Source organism: Excalfactoria chinensis, unplaced genomic scaffold (assembly GCF_039878825.1).
Source record: "Excalfactoria chinensis isolate bCotChi1 unplaced genomic scaffold, bCotChi1.hap2 Scaffold_68, whole genome shotgun sequence".
Lineage (NCBI taxonomy): Eukaryota > Metazoa > Chordata > Aves > Galliformes > Phasianidae > Excalfactoria > Excalfactoria chinensis.
Window position 1 is genome coordinate 884376 of NW_027315710.1, and position 9985 is coordinate 894360.

General features: G+C 49.2%; 1 protein-coding gene across 1 annotated transcript; it reads left to right on the forward strand.

The window, feature by feature from the left end:
- Nucleotides 1-2427: 2427 nt before the first annotated feature.
- On the forward strand, nt 2428-3351 carry LOC140265183 (olfactory receptor 14J1-like). The gene has a single exon (XM_072361067.1). The coding sequence runs from the start codon at nt 2428-2430 to the stop codon at nt 3349-3351; it is 924 nt and encodes a 307-aa protein (XP_072217168.1).
- Nucleotides 3352-9985: the final 6634 nt, after the last annotated feature.

Sequence of the window (9985 nt, forward strand, 5' to 3'; positions counted from 1 at the left end):
TAAAGGCAAGTCTTCCATTCCCCAGACCCTCTCAGTAAGCTCCAGGGTCTGGGATTCCTGAGGGTGAGCTTTCTCACGGAAGACAGATGCAAAGAACTCCTTCAGTATCTCTACCTTCTCTGCATCCCTGATTACCAGAGCACCCCCCTCACATAGTACGGGACCGGCATTCTCCCTAGTCTTCCCTTTTCCTGCTAGCATACTTTACAAAGCCTTTATCGCTACAGCCAGATTCAATCCCAGGTGGTTTTTCACCTTCAAACAGGGGCAACTCCTTGTGCACATCTGCTCTAAGCCAAGAGGAGTCCCATCTCCCATGCGTCTGTGGGGAAATGAATCTCATTTCAACCCCAGGCTTTTACATCTGAAGATGAGAAACATGCACTGACTGCCTCAGCTGAATGATGATCCTACAAAGGAGAAGTCAGAGGGTCCCTGTCCTTGTCTGCGTGTCTTTTTTATTAAGGGCCAGGAGCAGAGCTCTCCAGATGAGGCATTTGCACTTCTGCTAGGCAAACACGATCTGTTAGGACAAAATGGCATAGTAAAAGAGTTAATCTCAAAGTCAAAAGTTAGGTATTTGGGCCCATAAACAAGTGGGATGTGCGGTTAAGACAAGGGAAGAACATCCTGCACACTAAAGGGAACATGTCTCAAGAACTAGGCCAGAATCGGACTACTTCTATCAAGCACGACAACGTAAATAGGTCAGAGCAAGGAAGACTTCAAGCCTTCGTGAAGAAGATATCTGTCTTCATCCCCTAGACCACTGGAGGGAGACCCCCACTATAAAGTGCACCAGAGTGAGGGGCAGTATGTAAATGAGTTACTGGAAACAACGAATATGTAGATGAGTTCCACGAAATTTGTTGGATATGTATCGGCTTGGCTTTCAAATATGTAACCCTTCTGCTTTCTGGTGTGCAAGGTAGGTGTGGTCCCACTTGCACCCGGTGCCTAATAAACGTATTCCTACTTTATAACCTAACTCTGTCTTAGAGAGTTTGATTCCGCAATCCAAAGCCATGCTACTGGTATCTGTCTGTCCACTTGTGACAAATTCATCAGACATCCAAGTGTATTTTACAGAGATGAGCCTGCTGTCTATCAGGAGCTTCCAGCCCTGGAGCCCCAGGGAAATCTCCAAGGGAAGCAGGGAGGAAGAGAAACTCAAATCCTCAGGTGTGCTGAGCTGAACCGGGCTCCTGGGACACAGAGAGTTGATACAAGTGGGCAGTGCTGCAGAGAGACAGCTGTGCCCAGGAGCAGCTCTTGTGCACAGCACAGCCTGCAGCTGAGGGAAGGAGAGGAGAGAAAGGGGAGAGAGCTTGAAGGATGTGTATGGCATGAGCAGGCTGTGAGTTTGCTTCAGGAACATTTCTCACAGACCATGACACGGTAAGTCTCACTGCAGGCCATGCAGCTGCTATTCATAGAGGGTTAACTAAAACTGAGACGTTCCATAGCAGATCTGGCTTCTGGCACTGCATGCTTCTTTACTGTGGAAAAAGACTTCTGATTGAGCTGAGGGTTTCCGTGCTGCAGTATGAAAGCACAGCCCTGAGGGCTGCGTGTCCCAGCACGGCTGCAGACTGTGCATATGGGGCTGAAGGCGGGTGCCCAGGGCTGTCCTGCAGAGCAGGGTCCCTGCTGTGCCCCAGGGGCTGTGTGCCGGCTATGGGACTCTGCCGCCTGCCAGGCTCAGCACTCAGCCTGCCCGGGGAGCTGTCCAGGGTGCTGCAGGGAGATGTGTGGGGGGAAGGAGCCCCCCGGCAGGGCTTGTGCTGCCACAGCTGCTGCCTGGGGCAGGGGATCACAGCTCAACTGCACAGCAGAATGTTTGTGAGAGTACTTTGCAAGATGAGATCCAAGGCTGGGATTTTCCATTTCCAGTTCTGAAAGAAGGAGAGAGGACTGGAGGCAGAAATCTAAAAGCGGCTGTCATCTTTGAACACAGCTATGAAACACCTCAGTATTTCTTCTGTCCATCTGTTGTTTTGTGAACAGTCACGCAGGTTGTGCTTTCAGACTCTCCTTCCTGAAAGGATACGATCCGTTTCTGTTCTCTTTGTTTTCTGCAGCCATAATAAGTTCACTTGTCATGTAAACAGGCTGATTTCTGTGAGACAATTTGAAGTGCGCAGATGCTGGGGCTGGGGTCTCCAAGAGCGGCTGCAGTATAGAGGAAACTATCCAGGAGGCTGGGATATGATTAGGAAATTAGCAGAAGGAAATAGCTCCCTAATCTTCTACTCCTTAAGAGATGGTGAAGCTCATAAAAATAAATACAAGTTCTAGAGTTAAACGGTCATTTTCCAAAGGGAAAGGAAAAAAGTATAGTATAGCAGGAGGAGTGTCTCTGAGAATGGTCTGAACTTGTCATTATCTTCTGCACTCTGAACAGGACTCCAAACCCAGGAACAGCAGATGCCCAACAGCAGCTCCATCAGCGAGTTCCTCCTGCTGCCGTTGGCAGACACGCGGCAGCTGCAGCTCCTGCACTTCTGGCTCTTGCTGGGCATCTACCTGGCTGCCCTCCTGGGCAACGGCCTCATCAGCACAGCCGTAGCCTGCGACCGCCGCCTGCACACCCCCATGTACTTCTTCCTGCTCAACCTGGCCCTCCTCGACCTGGGCTGCATCTCCACCACTCTCCCCAAAGCCATGGCCAACGCCCTCTGGGACACCAGGGCCATCTCCTACGCAGGATGTGCTGCACAGCTCTTTTTCTTTGCCTTCTTTGCCTCAGCAGAGTGTTCCCTTCTCACCATCATGTCCTATGACCGCTACGTTGCCATCTGCAAGCCCCTGCACTACAGGACCTTGATGGACAGCAGAGCTTGTGCCACCATGGCAGCAGCTGCCTGGGGTGCTGGGGTTCTCAATTCCCTGCTGCACACTGCCAGTACGTTTTCACTGCCTCTCTGCCATGGCAATGTTGTCCACCAGTTTTTCTGTGAAATCCCCCAGATCCTCAAGCTCGCCTGCTCAGCCTCCTACATCAGGGAAGTTGTGCTTCTCATTTTTAGTGCCAGTTTAGCCTCTGGGTGCTTTGTTTTCATAGTGGTGTCCTATGTACAGATCTTCATGGCTGTGCTGAGGATGTCTTCTCAGCAGGGACGGCACAAAGCCTTCTCCACGTGCCTCCCTCACCTGGCTGTGGTCTCCCTGTTTCTCATCACTGCCTTTTTTGCCTACCTGAAGCCCCCATCTATCTCCTCTCCATCCACAGACCTGATGATGGCAGTTCTGTACTCGGTGGTGCCTCCAGCAGTGAATCCTCTCATCTACAGCATGAGGAACCGTGAGGTCAAGGATGCAATAAGGAAAGTGATTACCAAATGTATTTAAATAGCAGTGAATGGCCGATCTTTTCGAATTCATGATTTATAATGCAGTTTTTTTCTTAATCAAGCTCTCTTTTATTGTTGTTCTGTCCATTTTATGTGTGTTATTTATTCTTTTTTTTTTTTTTTTTTTTTTTTGTACTGTAATGTTTTTCTGTAAAACATCATTACTCAAATCAATTTTTATTCAGCTTGTACCTTTGTATTGTAGCCCAGACACACTGCACATAAACATAGAATCATAAAATTATCCAGGTTGTAAAAGACCTTGAAGATCATCAAGTCCAACCACAGCCTAACCACTGTACACTAACTCTAACATCCCTCTGCTAAGTCATATCCCTGAGCTCTCTGTGAACCTTAACAGAATAAAGGATGTCCAGTGACTCTGTCTGTCCTTCTTGTGAGACATTACTGGAGCTTTTGGGGTCAGATGTTCTCAGAAACCCACAATCCAGCATGAAGCACACATATGTTCATCAAACTGTGCAGTGCCTTCAACCTGCAAGAACTGATGGGCCATCCCTGGGCTTCTGGCTGGGGTCTGTGCTTTCAAGCTCACATCTGTCAGTGCCTCTGAGAGACCAGCAGCAGCAGCTGGTTTGCACGTTGGTTGTCAGGTCCCCTCTTCCTTATTCCCTGTGAGACTCTGCACAGGACAAGTTCTTGGATATGGGTTATCATGTCAGAAACTTCCAAGCTTCCTCCAGGGCTTCTTCCGTTTTATACACAGAGGTGGTCACTGCCTCCAGGATTGTCTGAGGTATAGGAATCCTGCACATGGTCTGGGAAAAGTTATCCATCACCTACAGGTGCCATTCTTGGTGCATATACTGGTGGGTAGAAAGCTGCCCCTAATGAGATGACTGACATGAGGAGGTCAGGAGAAGCCTGGAGAACAGATATGGGAGCCTGAGGGGAGGGAAGAGAAGCCTATGTGCCCTGCTTATAACCATCTGCACCAGCAAAGGTGACCTACATTTACCACTGCTGAAACTCACCTCCCACTGCTTCACTCTGCTCACATCCACTGTTTTGTCTACATTAACATTTATCATTTAACATTTAACATTTAACTACCCCTTCTGTAAGGAAATGTTTCCTACTGTACAACCTGAACTTGCCCTGGAGCAACTTGAGGCCATTTCCCCTCATCCTGTCACTTGTCACCAGTAAGAAGAGACTTGCCCTGCTCTCACTGTAAACTCTTTACAGATACTAGAAGAGAGCAATAAGGTCTCCCCTCAGCCTCCTTTTCCCCAGACTAAACAGCCCCAGTTTCCTCAGCCTCGGGTCGATTTTCCCAGCCCTTCACAAGCCACATTGCTCTTCTCTGGTCCTGCTCCAGTACCTCCATGCCTTTTTTGTACTGAGGTGCCCAAAACTGAACACAGTATTCGAGGTTTGACCTCATCAATGCTATTGCAGGGGAAGGATGAGTTCCCCAGTCCTGCTCACCACACCATTCTTGATACAAGCCAGGATGCCACTCGCCCTCTTGGCCACATGGGCACACTGCTGGCTCATATTCAGCTGACTGTCCATCAGCACACCAAGGTCCCTTTCCATCAGGCAGCTTTCCAGCCACACCTCCCCAAGCCTGTAGGGTTGCCTGGGATTGCTGTAGCCAAAATGCAGGACCCAACAATTGGTCCCATTGAAAATCACACTGTTCACCTTGGCTCATCGATCCAATCTGTCCAGGTCCCTCTGTAGTGCCCTTCTCCGCTCAGGCAGATCAACACTCCCTCCCAACTTTGTGTCGTCTGCAAACTTACTGAGGGTGCACTCAATCCCCCCATCCAGATCATCAATGAAGATGTTAAACAGAAGCTGTTCCAGCACTGAGCAATGGGGGACACCACTTGTGACCGGCCGCCAACTGGATTTCACTCCATCGATCACAATTCCACTCCACTGATCACAGCTTCCTTCAGGGCTTCTTATATTTTGTACACGGAGGTGGTCACTGCCTCCAGGATGGTCTGTGGTAGAGGAATCCTGCACAAAGGTCTGATTAAAGTTACCCAGGTTCCACAGGAGCCATTCTGGAGCCTAGGCTGGTAGGTAGAAAGCTGCCCCTAATGAGATGACTGACATGAGGAGGTCAGGAGAAGCCTGGAGAACACCAATGGGAAACTGAGGGGAGGGAAGAGGAGCCTACATGCCATGCTCATAAGCAAATGTACCAAGCAAAGGTTACCCACACTTAGCACTGCTGAAACACACTTATCACTTCCTCCTTCTGCTCACGTCCACCTACTTGGTCTACAGAAACATTCAGCAAGCTTTGGTGAATGTCAACGAGTGCACCTGTTTTCCGCTTGGAGGAATTCAGTGGCAAACCTTTGCTTCATGTGCACTTCCATGTCAGACTGCCCCTCTGCTGTCATCTGTCACACGGTAGCAATGTTTAATGGGATGCTGTTGGGAAGACTCAACTACTTCTCTGCCAAGGCAATGTTGTCAACCCGTTTTTCTGTGAAATCCCCCAGATCCTCAAGCTCTCCTGCTCAGCCTCCTACCTCAGGGAAGTTGTGTTCCTCTTCTTTAGCAGCAGCATAGTCTTTGGCTGCTTTGTTTTCATAGTTGTGTCCTATGTGCAGATCTTCCTTGCTGTGCTGATGATGCCCTCTGAGCAGGGACGGCACAAAGCCTTCTCCACGTGCCTCCCTTACCTGGCTGTGGTCTCCCTGCTTGTTGGCACTGCCTTTTTTGCCTACCTGAAGCCGTTATCCGTTTCTTCCCCACTCCTGGATCTGACAGTGGCACTTCTATACACAGTGGTTCCTCCAACACTGAATCTTATTATCTACAGCATGAGGAACAGGGAGATCAAGCATGCACTCATGAAGCCCCAGCTTCCTTATCCTTTCCTCGTAGGGCTGATTCTCCAAGCCCTTCACAAGCCTCGTTGCCCTTCTCTATACCTGCTCCAGCACCTCCATGTCTTTTTTGTACTGAGGTGCCCAAAACTGGACACAGTACTCGAGGTGAGGCCTCATCAATGCTATTGCAGGGGCAGGATGAAGTTCCCAGTCCTGCTCACCACACCATTCTTGATACAAGTCAGGATGCCATTGGCCCTCTTGGCCACCTGGGCACACTGCTGGCTCATATTCAGCTGACTGTCCATCAACACACCAAGATCCCTTTCCATCAGGCAGCTTTCCAGCCACAGTTCCCCAAGTCTGTAGGGTTGCCTGGGGTTGTTGTGACCAAAATGCAGGACCCGACACTTGGCCCTATTGAAACACATGCCGTTAACCTTGGCCCATCGATCCAATCTATCCAGGTTCCTCTGTAGTGCCCTTCTCTCCTCAAGCAGATCAACACTCCCTCCCAGCTTAGTGTTGTCTGCGAACTTACTGAGGTTGCACTCAATCCCCCCATCCAGATCATCAATGAAGATGTTAAACAAAAGCGGTCCCAGCACTGAGCCCTGGGGGACACCACTTGTTACTGGCTGCTAACTGGATTCCACTCCATTGACCACAACTCTCTGGGCTCGGCCATCCAACCAGTTCTTCACCCAGTGGAGCGTACACCCATCCAAACCACGGGCAGCCAGCTTCTCTACCAGAATGTGATGGGGGACAGTGTCAAAGGCCTTACTGAAGTCCAGGTAGACCATGTTGACAGCCTTTCCTTCATCTACCAAGCGGGTCACCTTGTCATAGAATGAAATCAGGTTAGTCAGGCAGGATCTACCATTCATAAATCCATGCTGACTAGGCCCGATCCCTTGGCTGACCTTTAGTTGGTCCATGATGATACCTGAGATTATCCTTTCCATAACCTTCCCAGGCACCGAGGTGAGACTGATGGGCCTGTAGCTGCCAGGATCATCTTTCCGGCCCTTTTTGAAGACGGGCGTCACATTCACCAGCCTCCAATCCACCGGGACATACCCAGTCACCCAAGACTGCTGAAAAATGATGGACAGTGGTTTGGTGACTACATCCACCAACTCCCTCAGCACTCTAGGGTGCAAACCATCAAGCCCCATGGACTTATAAACATTCAGTTTTTGAAGTGGGTCCAGAACCATCTCATCGCGAATCACACAAGGCTCATTTGGTTCCCCCTTCCCATCTACCAGTGTAGGGGGCTGCGTTTCCAGGGAGTTACAAACATAACTATTGAAGACCAAGGCAAGGAAGGTATTAAGTACCTCAGCCTTGTTCCGATCCTCAGTGACCAAGTTGCCCTCAGAATCCAACAAGGGATGGAGATTTTCCTTAGCCTTCCTCTTGGCATTGATGTGTTTATAAAAACATTTACTATTCTCCTTAACCTTAGAAGCCAAGCTCAGTTCTTGCTGTGCCTTGACCTTCCTAAATTTCTCCCTGCACAGCCTCACTACAAACCTGTAGTCCTCAGAAGTAGCTCCCCCATTCTTCCAGAGACCGTAAACTCTCCTTTTGTTCTTTAGATCGAGCCAAAGATCACTGGTCATCCAGCCCGGCCTCCTCGCCCGTCGGCTCATCTTTCACAATTTTGGGACAGTCAGCTCCTGTGCTTTTAGGACAATTTACTTAAAGTATTCCCAGCCTTCACAGTATCACAGTATCACAGTATCGTGCGAGTTGGAAGGGACCTTAGAGATCATCGAGTCCAACTCCCAGGATTCGAGCCCTCTGTGTAGCAGAGCAGCAATCCCCGCCACAGGGGGGATTCGAACCCCGGGCCTCTGGTGTTGCAAGCAGCAACTTATACCACTGCGCCACCAGAGGCAGAGCCTTCCTGGGCTCCCAAGCTCTCCAAAGTTACCCCCCAGGGGATCCTCTTAACCACGGTCCTAAGGAGGTTGAAGTCCGCCCTCTGGAATCCAAGGTGGCAGTTCTGCTGAATCCCCTCCGTGGTTCGACCAGCATTTCATGATCACTTTGTCCCAGACGGCCTTCAACCTTTACATCCCCCACCAGACCATCTCTGTTAACAAACAGCAGGTCCAGAATTTTGCTTCCCTTTGTTGGCTCCTTCACCAGCTGTGTCAGGAAGTTATCTCCCACACACTCTAGGAACCTCTGAGACTGTTCCCTATCTGCTGTATTGTAATTCCAGCAGATGTCCGGGAACGGACCAGAACGAAAGGGAGTGACCTCAAGGCCTCCCCCAATTGTTTATAAAGCATCCCATCCAAGTCTTAATCCTGGGTAGGTGGCCTGTAGCAAACTCCCACAATAACATCGGTATTGTTGGCCTTAGCTTTTATTCTGATCCATAAGCTTTCAACCCTGTCATCACCGTTATTGATTTCCACGCATTCACAATCTTTTTTAACATAGAGAGCTACACCACCGCCTTTCCTACCTAGCCTATTTTTTTTGAAAAGTTGGTAGCCCTCAATCACTGCACTCCAGCTGTGGGAGTCATTCCACCATGTTTCAGTGATGGCAACTATATCAAAATTGTCTGAACACACAATGGCCTCCAGCTCCTCTTGTTTATTACCCATGCTGTGTTCATTAGCGTAAAAGCACCTGAGTTTGGCCTCCTTGCAATCAGCAGCAGCCCTAATAGCCTTGTGACTACTATTAGGTGTTTCCACAGCCACCAGCTTAACACCAGCCCTCGTGTTTTTCCTACAAGGGGGCGAGTCATCCTCCTCCTTCACCAAGGGCCAGGACTTTGGGGGCTTAGAAGCACACCCCTCTCCTGCAAGCACAGGAACATTGCATGCAGTTTCCATTTTGGTGGCCCCAGCTACTGCCCCACCCCCCTTCATACCTAGTTTAAAGCCCTCTGGATGAACCTACCCAATTCTCTCCTTAAGATCCCTTTTGACCGGTGGAACCCAAGGTCAAAAAACCCAAACCCCTGTCGGGCACACCAAGCTCGGAGCCAGGTATTGATCTGTTGGCCCGTTATATTGAATCCCTCATTCTTCCCTGAAGCAGGAGGGATAGCGGTGAATACAACTTGTGCTCCCGAACCCTTTACCTGTCGCCCCAAGGCTCTGAAATCCTTTTGCAGAGTCCTCATGGAAGTTCTGCCTAACTCATCACTACCAACTTGGAATAGTAACAGGGGATAGTAGTCAGAGGGGTGGACTAGGGAAGAAAGTTTCATCCTCACATCCTTAACCCGGGCACCTGGGAGGCAGCAGACCTCTCTATGTAGAGGGTCTGGCCTACATATTGGCCCTTCTGCTCCCTTCAGCGCAGAGTCACCAATAACAATGACTCGTCAATTTTTTCTTAGTTGGTGAAGTTCTAATGGTGGGTGAAGAACGGATAGACTTGGGGAGCACTTCTTCTTTTTTGAAGAAAAAGATAGAAATCAATGAGAATGTGTTAACCCTTCTTGATGTGTGAAATACTCACGAGTCCTGTTAAGTTTTAAGTGTATTCCTCCCAACTACCTGGCTGATCTATCCCAGGGAGATTACTGGAATTGCTCCATTCTTCAAAAATCTGATGGACTTTGTTGTCAGATCTGTCACCATGATTCTATCTATCCCTTCCTATCTCTGTCTAACTCATTTCTTGTACAAATATTCCCTGTGAAAGACAAACCTCGGTAGAAGCAGGTTGGATATGGAATCACTGTATTGTAAATGTTGATCACTGTATTTTACTGCTCATCCAATTGCATCTCCTTTCCTTGCATTTGCTGGCCAAAAAAAAAAAAAA

Excerpts from the sequence above, each read along its gene's own strand:
- LOC140265183 (XM_072361067.1), top strand. The coding sequence starts at position 2,428 with ATGCCCAACAGCAGCTCCATCAGCGAGTTCCTCCTGCTGCCGTTGGCA.